The sequence below is a fragment of the Pseudoliparis swirei genome, chromosome 2 (assembly GCF_029220125.1).
Source record: "Pseudoliparis swirei isolate HS2019 ecotype Mariana Trench chromosome 2, NWPU_hadal_v1, whole genome shotgun sequence".
In the NCBI taxonomy this organism is placed as follows: Eukaryota; Metazoa; Chordata; class Actinopteri; order Perciformes; family Liparidae; genus Pseudoliparis; species Pseudoliparis swirei.
The window spans coordinates 2,385,424-2,405,172 of record NC_079389.1 but is presented as its reverse complement, the minus strand read 5'-3'; the positions used below and the strand labels follow the sequence as shown (position 1 = coordinate 2,405,172).

The 19,749-nt window shown below is 46.2% G+C and overlaps 3 protein-coding genes across 5 annotated transcripts; all 3 read left to right on the top strand.

Moving 5' to 3' along the window:
- The first annotated feature begins 311 nt into the window (after positions 1-311).
- On the top strand, positions 312-4,427 carry kbtbd7 (kelch repeat and BTB (POZ) domain containing 7). Its single transcript, XM_056430025.1, has one exon. The coding sequence runs from the start codon at positions 1,702-1,704 to the stop codon at positions 3,577-3,579; it is 1,878 nt and encodes a 625-aa protein (XP_056286000.1). The 5' UTR covers positions 312-1,701; the 3' UTR covers positions 3,580-4,427.
- A 1,066-nt stretch (positions 4,428-5,493) lies between these two features.
- On the top strand, positions 5,494-9,517 carry zgc:101559 (Ras-related protein Rab-33B-like). Of its 3 annotated transcripts, none has more exons than XM_056430076.1 (3): positions 5,651-5,733; positions 6,672-7,056; positions 8,008-9,517. In XM_056430076.1, exons 2-3 carry the CDS (start codon positions 6,730-6,732, stop codon positions 8,464-8,466), a joined length of 786 nt encoding a protein of 261 aa, XP_056286051.1. In that variant the 5' UTR covers positions 5,651-5,733; positions 6,672-6,729; the 3' UTR covers positions 8,467-9,517. The 3 variants fall into 3 exon arrangements, with proteins under 3 accessions (XP_056286061.1, XP_056286051.1, XP_056286044.1); XM_056430069.1 differs by having other exon boundaries at positions 6,672-7,068; XM_056430086.1 differs by lacking the exon at positions 6,672-7,056 and having other exon boundaries at positions 5,494-5,733.
- A 504-nt stretch (positions 9,518-10,021) lies between these two features.
- Positions 10,022-18,486, top strand: katnal1 (katanin p60 subunit A-like 1). Its single transcript, XM_056430038.1, has 11 exons — positions 10,022-10,099; positions 10,934-11,107; positions 11,198-11,358; positions 12,117-12,285; positions 12,382-12,509; positions 12,620-12,725; positions 14,814-14,972; positions 15,044-15,170; positions 15,282-15,416; positions 15,633-15,759; positions 17,434-18,486. The coding sequence occupies exons 2-11, from the start codon at positions 10,946-10,948 to the stop codon at positions 17,630-17,632; spliced, it is 1,473 nt and encodes a 490-aa protein (XP_056286013.1). The 5' UTR covers positions 10,022-10,099; positions 10,934-10,945; the 3' UTR covers positions 17,633-18,486.
- The last annotated feature ends 1,263 nt before the right edge of the window (positions 18,487-19,749 follow it).

Here is a 19,749-nt window from a genome sequence, read left to right as displayed (position 1 = left end):
CCCCTTCCTCATCACGGTCCACAAGACCATCCACAACGGCCTGCGCAGGATCAATGACCTCAACCGCAGATTCACTTGAAGCTGCGGCGACGCGCACACAGCTGTGACTGCTATACGGCACAGTGTAATCTGAAATAAATGGACTGCATGTCACTGAAGAAACTAGAATGAGAAGCATGAGGCGTGTGTATATAGCCAAAAAATGAAAGTGTTGCTATTTTTTCTGTCTTTAATTTCTTTTTTTGGGATCAAAATTCCTTTCATCTGAGAAGCAATGAACAACAAACATTCAATATGCAAGTAAGTAATTAATCAAGTAAAGTTTATTTATATTGCACTTATCACACACAAAGTGCCACAAAGTGCAGTTCAGTAGTCAATGAAAACTATTTGTCAATAACAGGGGCCAAAACATTTCAACAGTTAAAAGAGCAAAGTACAATACACAGTAAAAGATGGTGCAATAAAATAAACAGAAGATAAAAAGCAGGCCATAGAATATTAAAATCAACCTAATGCCAGTGTAAACAGGTATGTTTTGAGATTTTTGTTTGTTTATATTATACTATTAAATCTGAAAAACGGTGTTCCGCAAGTCAACTGTTACTACAAGTCAACTGTTACTGGTAAACAAGGTTGGTATTTGGTTGCTACTTTATATTGGCTACAAGCATAGATGCTTTTTATGAACTGTTTGTGCTACAAGTAATGCAGGCCAAAGAACATTGGATAGTATTGTACGGCTATATTAGTTACTTATTAGGTTTATGTGCATCTATCGATATAGAAACTTGGTCTACTTAAACAAACATCTGACAAGAAAGGGGCATTTTAATCATTGTAGCCTACATATAGTGGAGCAATAAACAAGGCGTTAATTAGTGAGTTATTTTATAATCATTATTAATAGTAGTAATAGCAGTAGTTTTAATAATTATAATTATTATTTGTATTATAATTATTATAGTTATTATTCTGAATTGTATCAATCATTTTGAATAAATCTCAATGACCCAGACAAACCAATCGGAGTGGCGGAGCCTTTCTCAGCAAGGTTGTGTGACGAGCACGGAGCCAGAGCGGAAACCGGGCAAAATGTCTTTCAAAGTAAAAGATTATAAATATCTATCTTTGGGTTTAAAAGACTACATACATTAGTGAAACGTTACATGCGTTGCTTATTGATATCATAATCATTCGCGTACTTATTGAACAGAAAATAAACGTAAACAAACTAAATATCGTGCAACACATACGCGAAATTGTGCTTTTATTTTGGCAACTTCTCTCGGAAACTGTAGTTCCAATTGTGGACTTCTATATGATTCCACCCCCCAGACCGTTTGACACCAGAGCCCGACCATCTCCTTCACCCAAAACACACATCAGCGTTGACAGGAAACCCCAAAAGCCAACCGACACCACTGTCACGGCGACCCGTGGATAATATGTGGATTCTGTCCGACTTAAACGTGACATTATGACCGGCCTGGGCCGCGGACTGTCGGCTCTTTCGGGCGACCGTTCAGCTGGTAATGTATTTTACTCACCCTACGTTTGATTTTCTCGTATAAACGGATGTGCGTCGGAGTCGGGGCACGGACTCTTTCGCGCTGTTGAGCATGACAGCCGCGCGCCAGCGGACTATTTGACACCTTTGACGTACAATATCAAATCGCAGCCCGCCAGAGTTGCAGAGCAATGGCTTCGGCGCTGGGTTGCTTCGGCGGTCCCGAGGTGTTGGAGGACGTCACTCACGCGCGGGGTTTGATGGACGAGCTGAAGCTGCTGTACGACTGCCGGCTGCTCGGCGACGTCACCATCCGGGTGGAGTGTGACGAGGGGCCGCCGGAGCACGGCGGGGGGTCGGCCGGAAGTGACGTCGACCAACTCTTCCTGTGCAGCCGCAACGTCCTCGCCGCCGCCAGCCCGTACTTCAAAAGCATGTTCACCGGGGGGTTGAACGAGAGCGCGCAGGAGAGGGTGGTCATCCGCGGAGTGGACTCCGAGTCCATGTCCGTCATCATCGACTACTGCTACACGGGCCGGGTGACCATCACGGAGGGCAACGTCCAGCGGCTGTACGCGGCCGCCAACATGCTGCAGCTGGAGTACATCCGGAAGGCCTGCTCCAGCTTCCTGAAGAGGAGGCTGGACCTCTCCAACTGCGTGGGCATCCTGAAGTTCGCCGACACCTACGACAACCCCGGGCTGAAGGAGAACGCGCAGGCGTTCATCGCCAGGAACTTCGGCCAGGTGTGCCACGCGGGGGAGCTCTGCGAGCTGGATCTGACCCAGCTGCGGGAGATGTTGTCCCTGGACACCCTGGACGTGGAGTGCGAGAGGAAGGTGTGCGCCGCCGCCCTGCAGTGGATCGAGGCCAACGCGCCGCTGCGGCGGGAGGACGCGCTGCTGGCGCTCAAGTGCGTGCGCTGGAACTTGTTCACGGAGCAGGACAAGTGCTACCTGGAGGGCCTCGCGGCCAGGCCTCTGATCGAGAAGTACCTGGCGTCCTTCTACAACGGGTCGGCCGAGGGCGGCGGAGACGCGCCCGCCGCCGCGGCCCCGGACGCGCCCAAACACAGGGTGGGCGTGAGCGCCAAGGAGATGATCCTCTTCTTCGGCCTGCCCAACGACAACATCATGTGCTGCGACCCGTACTCGGCGGACCTGTACTTCATGGCGCCGCCTCTGGAGAACCTCAGCAGTCAGGATTACAAGCGCTCCACCATGGAGTCGCTGATTGCCTGCGCCGCGCCCGACAACAACTTGTACCTGGCCTCCCACCTGTCGAAGCACTTCTGGCTGTACAACCCGGTGCTCAACAGCTGGCAGGAGCTGGCGGAGCGGCCGCTGGGCAGGATCCACTCCGGGATGGGCTACCTCAACGGCCACGTGTACCTCCTGGGGGGGCGCAACCCCGTGACGGACGCGCGGCTGAAGGAGGTGGAGTGCTACAGCGTCCAGAGGGACCAGTGGACGCTCGTGGCCCCTCTGCCGCACTCCCTGGGCAAAATGCAGGTGGTGGCGCTCAACGACCACCTGTACGTGGTGAACAAGCGGAGGATGCTCTGCTACGACGCCAAGAGGAACCGCTGGCGCCACTGCGGGTCGCTGCGGCGGGACAAGCTGCACAAGGCCTGCGTGTACCAGGAGCAGATCGTGTGCGTGTGCGACATCCCGGTGGTGAAGGCCTACAGCCCGGCGCGCGGCGAGTGGAAGAGGCTGGGCGACATCCCCATCGACAGCCGCGCCCTCAACTACCAGGTGATCCAGCACAGCGGCAAGCTGCTGCTGCTCACCCAGACGCTGCTGCAGCACAACAAGAACCGGGTGCTGATCCACGAGTACGAGCCGGCCCGCGACGCCTGGAAGAACGTCATGGCGGTGTACGTGTCCACGCTCGGGCCCGTGTGCGTGTCGACGCGCGTGTACCCGACGTGCCTGGGCTCGGCGCACAGCTTCTCCACGGAGGAGGACGACGACAGCGGCTCCAGCGCCGACTGGGACTTTGACGAGTTGACGGACGCCGACTCCGACTCCGGCAGCTCCAGCTCGTTCTCGGACGAGAACTGGTAGTCGGAGAAAAAAAAGTTTAACTTATTTATGGATCGAACAGGGTTCTGTTAGCCAGCTCTTCACAGCAGAGGCCCGACGGCTCCGTCTCACATCTGGAATTTTTTGGTCTCGCGTAAAGTGTAAAGACGCATTTTTGTGACTGAAATCCAGATTTTATTTGATGTGAATAAATCAGCACACTGCTCAATCGTGACTGTTTTTTTGTGGGACATCCGGCAGTTTAAGTGCCTCACGTTTATGACTTGTACCACAGTGGGGTCATTTACAGGGCTTTAAAACTTCATGTCCTCTTTTTTTTTTTTTTTTTTTTTTTTTTTAACAGTTTTGCGGACTACTGAAGCCAATGTTTTATACGCTCACTCAGGTTTAGGCTTCAGCAAAAGCCTGTGTATATGCCACGATTTATTTCTTTAAAAAAAAAATGTTGTATACAAAAAAAAGTTGGTTTGAGAGAGAAGATTCTACATCGTATTAGTTTGTTTTCAAACTATTTTATGGATCCTGTGAATGTGTTTTTCTTATCAATGATGTTTTACTTGAACTGTTGCAAAGCCATCCCCCCCCCACACACACACCCACGCCAAGTGTCATGGAGAGAAGACACTAGACTCAATGTTCGGGTCCCCTGTCGGTGTAATGCAGTGTTGTAAAGTACAGCCTCCAAACGCACCGACCGTTAACTACAGGGACGTCGCAGCCACGTTAGTTTCTGCTCGCTGTTCCTAATGAACTGATAAATGACTGCAGTTTTTATATCGTCCCCTTTTATGCCGGATTTTGTGTGTGATTGTCAACGGTAACAAAAGAAACATTTTTGTTGTGTCAAATAAATTTGTCGCAGAAGCAAAGTTGTGTTTCTTTTCCTTCTCTAAAATGTTATTGAACACATGCAATACATTAGTTCAGGAGTCGTGTAAATAATAATTATAGATTATTCATAATGTGTTGTCTAAATGTTCTTTATTGTGGTTTTGCACTTTAATAGTATTGTTATTATTACTACAATCACTGTTTGTTGGACGAGAGAGAAATGTAATTTGTATCTTCTGTATATTTGCATAAATGGAAGAAGTGACAAAGATGACTGACTAGAAGTATTTATGCAGCTGCTCCATGTTGAAACTCAAGGCTACTATATCCATTTTATAATTGGCAACGTTGTTTTAAAAAGCTCAGATTTGATGAGCTCTCTTTGTGTCCTGAGTATTCACAGCGTGGAGGAGAGGGAGAACAACAAAAGCCTCATTTGATGAGCATTACAGACGTAAACTCAATATGGCACATACATATGTTGTGTGTTCATACTGTTTATTTTATTTCCATTCTTGGATGCCTAGGTTGCAGTATAAATATGTGGGTCAGTGGTCAGCAGGTCTGTCCTTCAATCAGGGGGTTGGCGGTTCAATCCCCGCCCTAGTTGATGTGTCCTTGAGCAAGACACTTAACTCTGAATTGCTCCCCGTAGCTGTGTCTCCAGTGTATCAATGTAAGTCGCTTTGGATAAAAGCATCAGCTAAATGAAATATATATGAATGTAAATAAAACAAAACGTCATTCATTAATCCTCAACAAACCAAACATAAATGAGAAATAGGGCTGTTGTGGGTGCTGCTCTCTCATCCTGGACATGTTGCAGAATATTTTAATACTCAAAGAACTGATAGCAAGCAAGTACTTCTTTTAAATATAAAATGGAGGCAGGTTCCCAAAAAAATTATATATATATATATAAATAAATGAAAGATAAATCATTCAATATCTCAATTCAATTTAAGATAAAACCAATTTAAATGATATGTGTTTCCTCAAATACATTTCTATATTATTTTAAGCACCTGTTACTTTTGTTATCCAGTGACGTTTATCTCGCGAGATTTCAGCGCCGCTCACGTCCAGCCCGCGAGAAGATGAGCGATGGCAATAGAAAACAAACCTGGGGACGGATTTGACACCGTTTTCGGTCATAGTGACTCCCTGGAGCCTGACGCCGCGCCGGCTCGCGTCTTCAAGATCATCGTCATCGGGGACTCGAACGTGGGGAAGACGTGTCTGACGTTCAGGTTCTGCGAGGACACTTTCCTGAAGAACCCGGAGGCGACGATCGGGGTCGATTTCCGAGAGCGGACGCTGGAGCTCGACGGTGAGAGCATCAAGGTACGTGAGGGAGCACCGCCGGACGCTCGCGCAACATGCATGACGTCAAACACGCAGACGCGCACGCTCGCATAGTTAAAGCGGCCGGCCGAGCGATGCGGTTCCGAAGGGTCCGCAGCCGGACCCGGAGCCCCTCTTACGTCCAGATGAGTCCGGGCTGTGCCCGGGGAGAGGGACTACAGGACTACAGGCCGAGCCTGACGTCTCCCAATAAGAAACATCACCACGGGCTCTACTTGTTTAAATATACATCTATAAACACGTTATAACCTCTTTAACCTCATGTTCCCACAGTACCTACAACAAGACAATAATAGATATGTGCAGAATTAATTTCATGATACTTGCTGTGCTTCTGCCACCTTAACGTCTGTAAAGGCTGCACAGCTCCAGGTGTTGTATTCTTTGGTGTGTGTGTGTGTGTGTGTGTGACATGTTACACTGCCTACTTTTAAGATATCTCACATGTGACATGTGATATTCTATGTGTGTTCTTATTGTCAACAATGACTTCTCAGTTGTACTTGTGCTATATTTTATTGATGAAGTTGTGGTTATGGATCTATGCGTGTTTACGTGTTCGACCTCCACGTCCAGCACCGGTCCGTCATGCTGAGGATCATCGCAGGAGGGTCACGTTAGTGACCCTGGTTTCCTTCACGACACACTATTAATCCCACGTAAATCATACTCACTCATTTGATTAGATATTCCTTTATTCGTCCCACAGTGGGGACATTTCAAAAATCACAGCAGCGGTGCACATCAGAGCATCAATAGAAAATAAATATAAAACACAATAACAATACTAAAAACTAAATACTAAATACTACATATACAGAGGAAAAAGTGCTGAGTTTGCCAGGATCTCCAGCGATCTCCTGCAGTGTGTTGTGCAGCCTGACAGCAGCTGAAGGACTTGTGGTTCCTCTCCTCAGAAACGGGGAGGAATCAGCCGGTGGCTGAAGCAGCTGCAGAGCTGCCAGAGTGTCATGCATGGGGTGTGAGGTGTGGTTCATCAGGGACGAGAGCTTTGCCATCATCCTCCCGTCCCCCACCACCTCCACAGCATCCACAGGACACCCAGCACGCTGCTGGCCTTCTTCATCAGCTCGTTCAGCCTCTTCCTGTCAGCCGCTGCCATGCTGCTGCTCCAGAAGACCACTCCATAAAAGATGGCGGATGCCACCACAGAGTCCAAGAAGGTCTTCAGGAGGGCTCCCTGCACTCCAAAGGACCTCAGTCTCCTCACAGGAAGAGTCTGCTCTGTCCCTTCTTATAGAGTGTGTGTGCGTGGTCAGCCCAGTCCAGTTTGTTGTTCAGGTGAACACCCAGGTACTTATAAGATGTTACCATCTCAATGTCCAGTCCCTGGATGCTCACTGGTACCGGAGGAGAGCGTTTACCACGGCGGAAGTCCACCACCAGCTCCTTGGTCTTACTGGAGTTGATGTGGAGGCGGTTCCGCTGGCACCATTCCAAAAAGTACTGGTTCAGTTCTCTGTGCTCCCCGTCATCGTCGGCGGAGACGAGGCCGACGATTGCAGAGTCATCAGAGAACTTTTGTTATGTACCACATTTGTATTAATCTGTTGCAGGAAATAATCCCACTCCCGGAAATACGTAATTTAAGAAACTATCCAACCAGGGGAGGATATTTACATATTTTTTAGGGGCTTATAGTATATGAGCAATTGTCATAAAAATGTCAATAATACGACTATTAGGCAATAGTCTACAGTCAAAGTGTTTTCGGAAAACATAAATCAGACGATTATATTCAATTTTATTCTTATTTCTTTGTGGCTATTTATTGTTATTAGATTGTTTTAACAACTATTAACAATTATAACTAATTTCTTTGGGGGTTTTTTATAATTCAAAATGCTATTTATTGTTTTTTTGTGTGTACCTACCTAGTGCAGGCAATACAGATAGGACACACACAACACAGAACAAGAACAAAACGCGATTAAATTATCAGGATTATTAGAGGAAATTATGGAGGCATCTTTTGCCCCTCACCTCGTGATATCAGGGGCAACATTATATTTCCTAGGGGCAGTTTTGCCCTTTGCCCTCTTGTGTTTCTGACGCTGTATACAACGCTGTCGTGTTTGAGGAAATGACGGAAGCCTTCGATCCATATGCGACACACGAAAGGATAAATATCTTCAATCGAGGAAGAGAAGTCTGGCATTAAGAGATGCTCTAATACATGTTTTTACCTCATTCGTGATCATATAAATTCATATTAATGTGTTTTTCCACCAGCTGCAGATCTGGGACACGGCGGGTCAGGAGCGCTTCAGGAAGAGCATGGTGGAGCACTACTACCGCAACGTCCACGCCGTCATCTTCGTGTACGACGTGACCAGCCTCTCCTCCTTCGAGAGCGTCCCCGAGTGGATCGAGGAGTGCAGCCGGCACTGCGTGGGGCCCCTGGTGCCGCGCGTCATGGTGGGCAACAAGTGCGACCTGAAGGACCGCCGGGAGGTCCCCACCACCGCGGCGCAGTGCCTCGCCGACAGCTACAACTTCCCGCTGTTCGAGACCTCGGCCAAGGAACCCGCTGAGAAGGAGCACGTGGACGCCATCTTTCTGACTCTGGCGTACAGACTGAAGAGCCACAAACTGCTGCGGCTGAAGCAGCTGAGCGAGAGCGGCGGTGGCGGCGGCGGCGGGCGTCCGTGGGACCAGCGAGGGCGGGAAGCGGGGACGTGTCAGTGCTGAGGGTGACCCCTCCATCCCCATGTGGGTGTATTCATCGATAAAGGAGCTGCGGGATAAGCCTGAGACGGAATTCCGAAAGGCGTCTTGTGATCATGAGACGGGGATAAAAAGGATGAAACGGCTTCACACGTTCCCCTGCCTGATGCAGAGGCACGGCGTGTGACAGGAGGGGCCTGGAAGTTTACGCAATATTATTCAACATTTCAATGAAAAGCATGTGGGGGGGGGGGGGGGGGGGTAAGCCAATTATTTATGACTGCACACAAAATCACTTTGAGTCAGAGAACAGAGCATTGCAGAGGGAGTGCACTTTGCTAAGTAGACAAAATCATATGCAATCAGCTGTCCAGTAGCACTACAACGTATCCACACTATCCAATGCAGACGGTGAATTCATTTCAATTCCATTCAGTTTATTTTATATAGCCCAATATCACAAATTTGCCTCAGAGGGCTTTACAACCTGTACACATACGACATCCCTGACCTTTGACCTCACATCAGATAAGGAACAACTCCCATGAAATATTAAAAAAAACTTGCACGGGGAAAAAAGGGAAGAAACCTTCAGGAGAGCAACAGAGGAGGATCCCTCTCCAGGGTGGACAGAAGAATAGATGTCATGAATTAAGGGGCGGAGAAAGATTTCAGTGTGAAAAAGTGGACCGGCAAGGTCTCCGTTGAAGCTGTGAAGAAAACCGTGCAATCCTTTTTAAGTTATGTAATGCATGAGTTTTGGTGCTGTCGCTGAATGTGTGTTTCTCAAATATAAATGTGAACATAAGCAGCTTTGTGTCAGCTCATCGGCCCACACAGTTCTTCTGTTTACGAGATTAAATGCAAATCCACGTGTTGCACTTGAAAGGTACCAGTGAACACATGCTCAGCTGTCTTTTGCAAATTGTTATGCCGTATGTAAGGTGTAGATGCAGGATGAGATTTTTTTTTAAATCACACCCAACTGATACTTTTGAATGTGTAAAATAATGCAAACACAAGTATGGAGATCTGTGAGAATGTTCCGCTGCAATAAAAGAGGTTTGAGGCGTTAGATGTGTCGGTGTTGTTTGGTGTGATAATGCAGCTGTTATCTCAGGTTCATATTGTACTGATAAATACTTATACATAACCAATGATACAATATACTACTGTAGTTAATTAAACTTAATTAAAATGCATGAAAAACAGAAACCCTAAGCTTCATCCCACGGCTACGTCACAGTTTGCAATATGTGATTGGATTTTAGTGACGACTAGTGGTCCACGTTTTCCATAGGTCCGATGATGTGTTCGATAAATCCTGTAAACTAGCCTCACGATCTAGTTCAAGCTACGCTAACCGTTAATGCTATTTATAAAATACAAAAAACTAAAGCAACATCCGCAATGAGATTCAATTCCATACTGCGTCAATATAACTCATTTGATTGCGAGACTTCGTTCGAGTAATGCTAACGTTGGTCGCTTCTCACTTAGTAGAGTATCACATTTACCAGCTTGCAACAACCCCCTGAACGCAGCACAGTAATCGAGCCGCCTTCATTCTTCACACGGCGTCTCTGCGGCCATGGCAACACGTTCCTCTCCACTGGACCTCTGAAACAAGAAACACAAACAAGTGCTCTTCATCTAGGTTTGTGAATTATGTTCACGTTATTTACGTACTTTAAGAATGTAATGTAGGTTTTGTTTTTGTCTACATGCATATTTAACCGATATTAGGGGGGTAGACGGGATTAAGTAGCGTACTTTATTCATTGGAACATCATTTGTTTTGGTTAGTTCTCTGTGGCGTAGCAGCAATCTAGCGGAAGCTAACGTCGCAAATGGATGTAGAAAATAAGCTATTTTAATTGTTGCCTTGATTCAAACGGAGGAGAACTGTCTGCAATATAAAATAAAAAAGGTAATCAGCTAGCTTCACCCACAACGCTGTGCCGGTGTTACGGTTTAGGAAGCGACCGTGTTAACTGGCGACTTAGAACCGAACGCGTCCGTTGTTGTCGTAGTCAGCTGTTGAACATAGGAAGATAACACGTATAGCTGCCCTCGGGAATGCCGCATTGTTTAATTTGTATAGTATATATTATTATCTATGTGAAAGGGGATTAACACTGTAATACAAAATTAAACCAACCAGGCATTCACAAAGACAGCTATCGTGTTCTCTCCCCGATTATTCGGCCGTCGTAACCAAAACAACGGACACGTTCGGCTGAAAAGTCTCCAGTTAACACGGTCACCTGTTAAACCGTAACACCGGACGTGTGCTAGCAGGGCTCTTCTATCCGACAAAGCGACTGACGTCACAACTGCGCCTTCCTGTAAATAAGTATCGTGGCATTAATCATAACTCGGCGCGCGTGCTGTTGGAAATGTGTTTTCGAGCTACTACCGGACGGGTTCTACACGCCGAGGGGTCAAACCGTCCTCAGTGAGAGCCCCTCTCACCCTCCTCTTCCTCTAGCTCTCATTCAGCATGAACCTGGCAGAGATATGCGACAACGCCAAGAAGGGTCGGGAGTACGCGTTGCTGGGGAACTACGACTCCTCCATGGTGTACTACCAAGGCGTCATTCAGCAGATCCACAAGCACTGCCAGTCGCTCAGAGACCCCGCACTCAAGGCCAAATGGCACCAGGTGAGGTCCCCGGTGCTCCCAACAGACACGTGCTGCTTGTTCTGCTCTGTCACGCGGCGCTGACGCGACGCTATCGGCTCCCTTCCGCAGGTCAGGCAGGAACTGTCGGAGGAGTACGAGCAGGTGAAAGGCATCATGGGAACGCTCGAGACCTTCAGGGCCCAGAAGCCGGCTGACGCTCTCGCTCCTCAGTGGGAGGAGAGGCCCGAGGACCCAGCCGTGTGGCCCCCACCCACCCCTGCGGAACACAGGTGTGTGCGTGTGTGCGTGTGTAAGTTACACTTTTAACCCAAAGCCTTTGTGGGCTTCAGGCCGGGCTCACTGCACAAAATAAAACCTCATGGATCTTTTTGTTCTACTTTCCCCCCCATTGGTTGAAACGACAAAATACTAGTTTACAAACATAAGAGAGCATTTATTTAGCGCAACGCTGCGTTCTCTAAGGGGAGAACAATAAATGCCCGGCCCCCAACTGATTCGTATTATTTTCTAAATACACTAAAGTTAAATTGAATAATCAGTCGTTAACATTTTGTTGTCACATACATAAAATAAAATAAACTTTAATTCAGGATACTATCACTAAACCTCCAAGAAGCGCACGTACAACCATTAACTATATGTAATAATATGCACTGAAAGCTGAAAAAAGTACCTATACTGTCTGGTGGCCTCTTCTTATTTAATTCCGTGTGGGATTAAAGAGCTGGGAACAAGACGGCACTGTGCTGATACTTTGGTTTCCTTTTATTTCATCCGCCTCGTGCTGATCCTAACTGACTGTTTCTGATACTACCTCCATAAGGAAGCACTTTGATCTGTTTCATCTCCACCAGCACAATGTGTCTCGTCTTCTTCATTTTTTTTACCCCCCGGTTGTTAAAGTGGACATATCAAGCGTTCCCTCCACAGAGAGCCAGCGGAGCTGATTGCGAGGACTTACCTCCGATCTCTGCAGGTGTGTCCGACGAGCACTCGTGTGCTCATGTCCCCTCCCGCGTCTCCGTAGGAATCTGATTGCGGTGAAGCGGCCCAACAGCGTGGCGAAGCAGCAGAGGAAGGAGTCGCCCGGGCTGCAGCATCGAGGGGCGGGGCCAGGAGGCCGCGGTCAGGCCAACCCGAAACCAGACCGGCAGGGTTCCAGAGACGCCCGAGGCTCCAGGGCCAAAGACGACAAGGTCAGACTGATTGGTGGTTAAATGGGCCAATAGACGGATGAGTTTTTTTATTCTTATGTTTTATGAATCATACGTCCCTTATTGTTTCTTCATCAGGGGAAGAAAGGGGTGGGAGACGTGTCGGGGGACGCAGAGCAGAGGAAGTTTGACGGCTCGGGACACGACAGCGACCTGGTGGACTCGCTGGAGAGAGATATCGTGTCCCGCAACCCCAACGTACACTGGTGGGGTAGCACTCATGCACTAACATGCTCCTGATCCCGCTCTGTTTGTTTGTGTTGTTGTTGTTGTTTTCTCTCTCTGCACTGCTGACTGAGCTCTGGATGAACTGCAGGGACGACATCGCTGACCTGGAAGACGCTAAGAAGCTGCTGAGAGAAGCCGTGGTGTTGCCCATGTGGATGCCCGACTTCTTCAAGGGCATCCGCCGCCCCTGGAAGGTAAACACACTCACACACACTCGCGCACACACGTACACACACTCGCGCACACACGTACACACACACACTCGCACACACACACACACACACTCGCACACACGTACACACACTCGCACACACACGTACACACACTCGCACACACACGTACACACACGTACACACACTCGCGCACACATGTACACACACTCGCACACACGCGGACACACACACACGTACACACACACTCGCACACGTCATGCGTCCACACATGCAGCGGACACACACACTCGCTTACGTTTCTATAGTCATTTTGGATCTTTACACATGCAGACATATTGGTTTACAGCCTCCATCTTCACCGCCCTGCTGCTGCTCCACAGTTAAAGTCATCACTAACGGCAACACTGTGACACATTCTGCCAACAGAAGTTATACTTTATAAGTTAGTTATACTATCGTTGTGTATAGTTATACTATAGTTGTGTATAGTTATACTATAGTTGTGTATAGTTATACTGTAGTTGTGTATAGTTATACTGTAGCTTTGTTCAAACTAAGCTACAGTCGACTCTGGTCCAGCCGCCCGCTGTTCTTTTAGTAATCCTCATGCTTCATTAACCGATTCTCTTAAAGGGCCGGCGCAGTCACGCTGCCTCTCACACTCAAAGAAATGACTCATTGGATGAACTCAATTAAATTGTTGGCAGGTTTTCCATCCAATAATTATATGCAACTCCAACTCAAATTTAGCACATCAGTGCAATAAAATGTAATTAAGTTAGTCCAACTCATTTGTATCAAATACATCTAAAATAAAATAATGATATTCATTAAATTAAATTAATTTGTGTTTGTCCAACTCAAAATATAAACTAACTAACAAAATATGCAAACTCCACACAGAAGGAACACCCCGACTGGGAATTGAACCCACGACCCTCTGGCTGTGAGGCGACAGTGCTAGCCACTACACCACTGTACAGCCCTGAAAGTGTCTTCACCTCATGTAAATAACTGATTTTCAGAAGGCGCATGCGCAAAGGGTAGTCCTCAATGAAACACATTTATTTTGAGTTGATATGCACACCATCTAACCTAAATAAATCTAATAAATGAAAGTATTCCTACATTTTGTGTTACACCCATTCAATATAAATATCTTCGTTTTGTAATTGATTTATTTAAATGTATCAAACAATATTTAAATGTGTCACCTCTAAGAAGGGCTTGAATCTTTTTTTGAGTGCAGGAGCAACATGACTGGTAGTTTTCTTCTGTTGAGCTTCATCATGTGAGGCCTCTTCCCCCTCAGGCCCCCGGCAATACTTTTTACGACAGAACGTGGCCTTTCATTTGTCTCATGTATAATTGAACTCTCCATTTTTCTGAAAGTGCAGTAAAATGAAGGAATGATACTTTATTATTTTAAAAGAAAGATGTTTTTCTGGGCACACAGGTAGGCTGAAGGTAAAGTATACACAGAAAAAGTAAGGTGTCATCTGGAACCAAAAATGGTTCTTCAGAGTGATGCCATAGAAGAACCACTTCTGATTTCACGGAGAACCTTTCAAACCAGGGTTCTTTAAAGAACCATTTCCTTATATAGTTTTTCAACAAACCTATAAAGGTGTTTCAAAGGACCTTCAAACAAATTATTCTTTAAGGCACCATTTCTGGTTCCACAAAGAACCTTTCAAACAAGGGTTCTGTAAAGAAATGTTCTTCTTTATACAGTTCTTCAAAGAACCTATAAAGATGTCTCAAAGAACCTCCAAAAAATGGTTCTTTAAGGCACCATTTCTGGTTCCACAAAGAACCTTTCAAACCATGGTTCTGTAAAGAACCATTTCCTTAAATAGTTCTTCAAATAACCTATAAAGGTTTCTCAAATGAAAGAATGGTTCTTCAGTGGGTGATGGTTCTTCGTAGAACCACAAAGCCTTTTAAAGAACCGTTTAAGAACCATGTGGTGATGGATTCTGAGGCCTGAAGCGAGCACAATGACACTCAGTGTTCCGGTCGGGTACAGCGGTACTTATTTTTCATGTAATCCCCGTGGCGGTCCTGCCTTCTCCAGACGAGTCAGCGCTCCGTCTGTGTGTGTTCCAGGGCGTGTTGATGGTCGGCCCCCCCGGGACGGGCAAGACCATGTTGGCCAAAGCCGTGGCCACAGAATGTGGGACTACTTTCTTCAACGTGTCCTCCTCCACCCTCACCTCCAAGTACAGGGGCGAGTCCGAGAAGCTCGTCCGCCTGCTGTTCGAGATGGTGAGCGGACGGTCACCGGGTTCTGTTGCACCGCAGAGAACGGGCCCCCCTGAACCGCTTCCCTTCCTCAGGCCCGCTTCTACGCACCGACGACCATCTTCATAGACGAGGTCGACTCCATCTGCGGCCGCAGGGGGACGTCCGACGAGCACGAGGCCAGCCGCAGGGTCAAATCCGAGCTTCTGGTCCAGATGGACGGTGAGTCGTACGGAGACGGCGACGGGAGAAGTGCAGAAGAAGCACAGTATTAAAAAGAAGTAAGAATGGTCGAGCGATGTTGAATCGTGGTGTGTGTGTTTTGGCGACCAGGCGTGGGGGGAGCTCTGGATAACGACGACCCCTCCAAGATGGTGATGGTCCTCGCCGCGACCAACTTCCCCTGGGACATCGACGAGGCGCTGCGACGGCGTCTCGAGAAGAGGATCTACATCCCCCTGCCCACAGGTGACCGCCACCCACTGACCAACCGCCAGTGTTGTAGCGGATCGGACCACGTCTCCAGGGGGTGGACTGCCTGTGCCTGATTTATTTATTGTGTGTGTTAGGATGTGAAACTTCCTGCTTCAAATTCCTACAACAATAACTGATTCTGTTACTGTTGACGAGGGTCGCATGTCTCTCTGTGTGTGTGTGTGTGTGTGTGCGTGTGCGTGTGTGTAGCTGAGGGTCGTGTGGAGCTTCTAAAGATCAACCTCAGGGAGGTGGATGTGGCCGATGACGTGGACCTGGGTCTGATCGCTGAGAAGATTGCGGGCTTCTCCGGAGCCGACATCACCAATGTCTGCAGGTGCGTGTGTGCGTGTGTGTGTGCGTGTGTGTGTGTGTGTGTGTGTGTGTGTGTGTGTGTGTGTGTGTGTGTGTGTGTGTGTGTGTGTGTGTGTGTGTGTGTGTGCGTGTGTGTGTGTGTGCGTTTCATTTCCTTCACCTCCTATAAAACACATAAACAGTCTGAGAGGCCGACTCGGGGCAGATGAGGGTCAGAGATAGAGCGTCAGGGAACTGGAGAGGCTCAGCTTCTCCTGACGGGCCTGGATTCAATGCTCAGTCCACAACGTCCTCCAGTCCATTCGGTTCTGAGCCAAACCGGGACAGAGTAAACACAACGATGTGAATGAATAGAGATGAATATAGAACATACATATAGAACGTGGATATAGAACGTGGATATAGAACGTGGATATAGAACGTGGATATAGAACATAGATATAGAACATAGATATAGAACATAGATATAGAACGTGGATATAGAACGTGGATATAGAACAGATATAGAACGTGGATATAGAACGTGGATATAGAACGTGGAAATAGAATGGATATAGAACGTGGATATAGAACGTGGAAATAGAACGTGGATATAGAAAGTGGGTATAGAACGTAGATATAGAACGTGGATATAGAATAGATATATAACCTGGATATAGAACCTGGATATAGAATGTAGAGATAGAATGTGGATATAGAACATAGATATAGAACGTGGATATAGAACTTGGATGTAGAACAAGGATATATAATGTAAATATAGAACGTGGATATAGAACATAGATATAGAACGTAGACATAGAACTTGGATGTAGAACGTGGATATATAATGTAAATATAGAACGTGGATATAGAATTTAATATAGAACGTGGATATAGAATGTAAATATAGAATGTGGATATAGAATGTAAATATAGAATGTGGATATAGAATGTAAATATAGAACATAGATATAGAATGTAAATATAGAACGTAGATATAGAATGTAAATATAGAACATAGATATATAACGTAGATATAGAACATGGATATAGAAAGCCAGGAGCCCGAGTGTGACGACAGTGTTCAAACGGTGCGTGTACAAAGGACAATTAGACTTTTTAATTTGCAGCCCGTGTGCGTGCTGGGCGAGAGAGAGAGAGACAGATTACATGTCTTTATGAGCAGGTATTTGCATTTGGCCCGTGGCCCTGCATCATTAACGAGGAGGAGTTTGCATCACTTCCCTCATTGTCTCTCACTAACCGGCTCCACGTGTGCGCATCAAGTTTTTTAACGTTACGCCGATAAATCGATCCTGAAACGACACGCGGTCGTCAGACGAGCGTTCAAAAACGGGGACGCCACTTTGACCCACGAGGAATGGAGAGAACACGGAAGACACCAACGGCTATTTGAAAGAGTGCACTGATTGGTGCTGAGCAGCATTTCTAATCGGCAAAGCCTTCTCCTCACCGCTCCTCATCTCTGTGTGTGTGTGTGTGTGTGTGCTTGTGAGCATGTGTGTGTGTGTGAGGATTTCAGCCCGCTGTTGCTTAGCGATCGCAGCAGAGCCTCCGTCCATTTTGACAAGGCTGAAGCTGGGAAATCATAAAGTGTGTTTTTAGGGAGCATCTTCAAACAAAACAAAAACAATTGTAAATAGCTGTGTTGTAGATGTGTGTTTAACCCCCCCCCCCCCTCTCTTTACATCAGGGACGCGGCCATGATGGCGATGCGGCGGCGGATCCAGGGCCTGAGCCCCGAGGAGATCCGGGCTCTGTCCAAAGACGAGCTGCAGATGCCGGTGACCATGGAGGACTTCACGCTCACGCTCACGAAGATCTCCAAGTCCGTCTCCGCCGCCGACCTGGAGAAGTACGAAGCCTGGATGGCTGAATTTGGGTCAGTGTAGAGAACGAGTAGCGGTCAGAACCCGCCCGGAAGGGAGCGGGAGAGGAGTGAATGTCACGGAGCGGAGCGAGCTCCACTGGCAGAGGGAGAGAGAGAGAGAGAGAGAGAGAACTTTCAGTGGCTGCACTACCACCCTTTTACATACCCCCCCCTCCCTCCTAGATTGCTTCCACAAAATTGTCCGTGAAGAGAGGATCAATCGTCCCGCTGCTGACGTGAGTAACCGAGGAAGGAGACGGGAACTTTACATGTAAAAAGTATCTTAACACTCACATACAACAGGGAATGTTTTGAATGTTCGGCCTCGTGCAGGAACACCTCGACCCAAACTTTTTCTATTTGCCCTTTCAATAAATGCCACTTGAGCGTTGGCGAGATTTGATCGTTTGGATAATCGACGGCCTTAGGATTGCGATACAAAAGTCATGTTTTATTTTATTTTATTGAGAGTAAAAAATAAATAATAATAATTTCCCAGAAGTCTCAGAAATCAGAAAATGTATGAAAAGACGTGAAAATCCACAGAGGACCTTCGACGGGAAATCCTCCCACGTAAAAACAAACAAACAGATGCCGGCGTGAGAGAATACTAGATGAATCCTACATTGGATGCCGTGACGACGGTGAGGACCAATCAGGGCCTTTGCCTTAACGAGCGGTCGAGCAGTTGAATGTATTTCCTCCAGGAGCCCGTGTGTACTACTGACTGAACACACTTGAAGAACCCACAATGTTTTATAGCGTCTGGCTTTGTGTTTTTTTTCTTTGTTGTTTTTTTAATGTTTGATTTTAGACACACAAATGTAGCCAGGCTAAAACAACATGGAATGTTTATTAAAGAATATCACAGTTCAATCTTGCCCAGTGGTAATTAAATAATTGGTGACTCCAAAGGGGAGTCGGCTCATATTGAATCTCTGGATTACTCAAAATCTGAAAAGCTTTCCGTATGACATCATGCGTCACCACGGCAACCGAGCAGACTTGTGGACGCTGTGCGACGACGTTCGCATGTTAAAAAACTTGTAAATTGACCTTGAGTCAAACTATTGAAGTATTATTTTTGATTGACTGTTTTAAACATGTGATAAATATCTTGATACTCACAAAATACTTTATTCTGATGATGTAGGATATTTTTGTTGGGGCTTTAGAGTCATTTAGATACTCAATGTGTCTTTATACATGAATCTTTTATGGACGAACATTAAGACTCGTACTTTCTTTATTGTTCCATATTTCTTGTGTGGCGCTCAAACGCCTCCTTTCTTTCTCTCTCGGTCAACAGAAGTGCATTTGACATTTTAAACTATTTGATGAATCTGAAATGAGTTTTAAGGGCGAGACAAGCCGTCTCCATGTGTCCTCTTATTGGACTGCAATTTATTGTTCGGCACATTTAAAAGTCTGTTTTTATATGACATTTACCCCCAGAAACTTTGGATGAAACCTGGCTCGGCCTCATCAAGAAAAACACACCTGAAGTTGAGCATGCATCCCCCTTTATTATTCACTCTTGTCATGCAGTGAGATGATCCAGAGAAGCCTGTGATCATTGATATAAATGGGGTGGGGCAGAATAATAGACGTTTCAGTCTACGTTCATGTTGAACACCTTGTCAGGGAAAGTTCTGTGGACTCATCTGTTTGTTTTTTGTTTTTTTTACTTTGGTTTATTTGATAAGGGACAGTGCACATTAATAAAAACATTTCTGTAAATGTGCCCATGAGTTAGCCAAGAGGCTATTTTTCATCTGTAGTCCCAATGATGTGTGACGACGAAGATGGGGAAGAACAAGGACCCCCAACAGGCTGGAGAGAGCTGGATGCAGGGTTTGAGTTTGTTTTATATATATATGTATATATATATTAATATGCGTATATATATTAATTTATATGTATATATTAATATGTATATATATATATACTAATATATATATTACTATATATTTAGTAATATATATATATTTATATATATAAATACCTAACTTTAAGTATTCAGTATCTCAAAATTGCAGTTCTTTATTACACACCAGAATGTTATTAAATTACATTATTTCAAATGAATTGCCTGTCAGATAATAATACTCCAGTATTTCCCAAAGCGATGTGGCGCAG

What these genes read in the sequence shown, in the direction of transcription:
- kbtbd7 (XM_056430025.1), top strand. Translation starts at nt 1,702, where the DNA reads ATGGCTTCGGCGCTGGGTTGCTTCGGCGGTCCCGAGGTGTTGGAGGAC.
- zgc:101559 (XM_056430069.1), top strand. Translation starts at nt 6,730, where the DNA reads ATGGGGTGTGAGGTGTGGTTCATCAGGGACGAGAGCTTTGCCATCATC. An exon ending in TTGTTCAGGTGAACACCCAG is followed by an intron (nt 7,069 to 8,007) that starts GTACTTATAAGA and finishes TTTTTCCACCAG; the next exon opens with CTGCAGATCTGGGACACGGC.
- katnal1 (XM_056430038.1), top strand. Translation starts at nt 10,946, where the DNA reads ATGAACCTGGCAGAGATATGCGACAACGCCAAGAAGGGTCGGGAGTAC. An exon ending in TCAAGGCCAAATGGCACCAG is followed by an intron (nt 11,108 to 11,197) that starts GTGAGGTCCCCG and finishes TCCCTTCCGCAG; the next exon opens with GTCAGGCAGGAACTGTCGGA. An exon ending in GCATCCGCCGCCCCTGGAAG is followed by an intron (nt 12,726 to 14,813) that starts GTAAACACACTC and finishes TGTGTGTTCCAG; the next exon opens with GGCGTGTTGATGGTCGGCCC.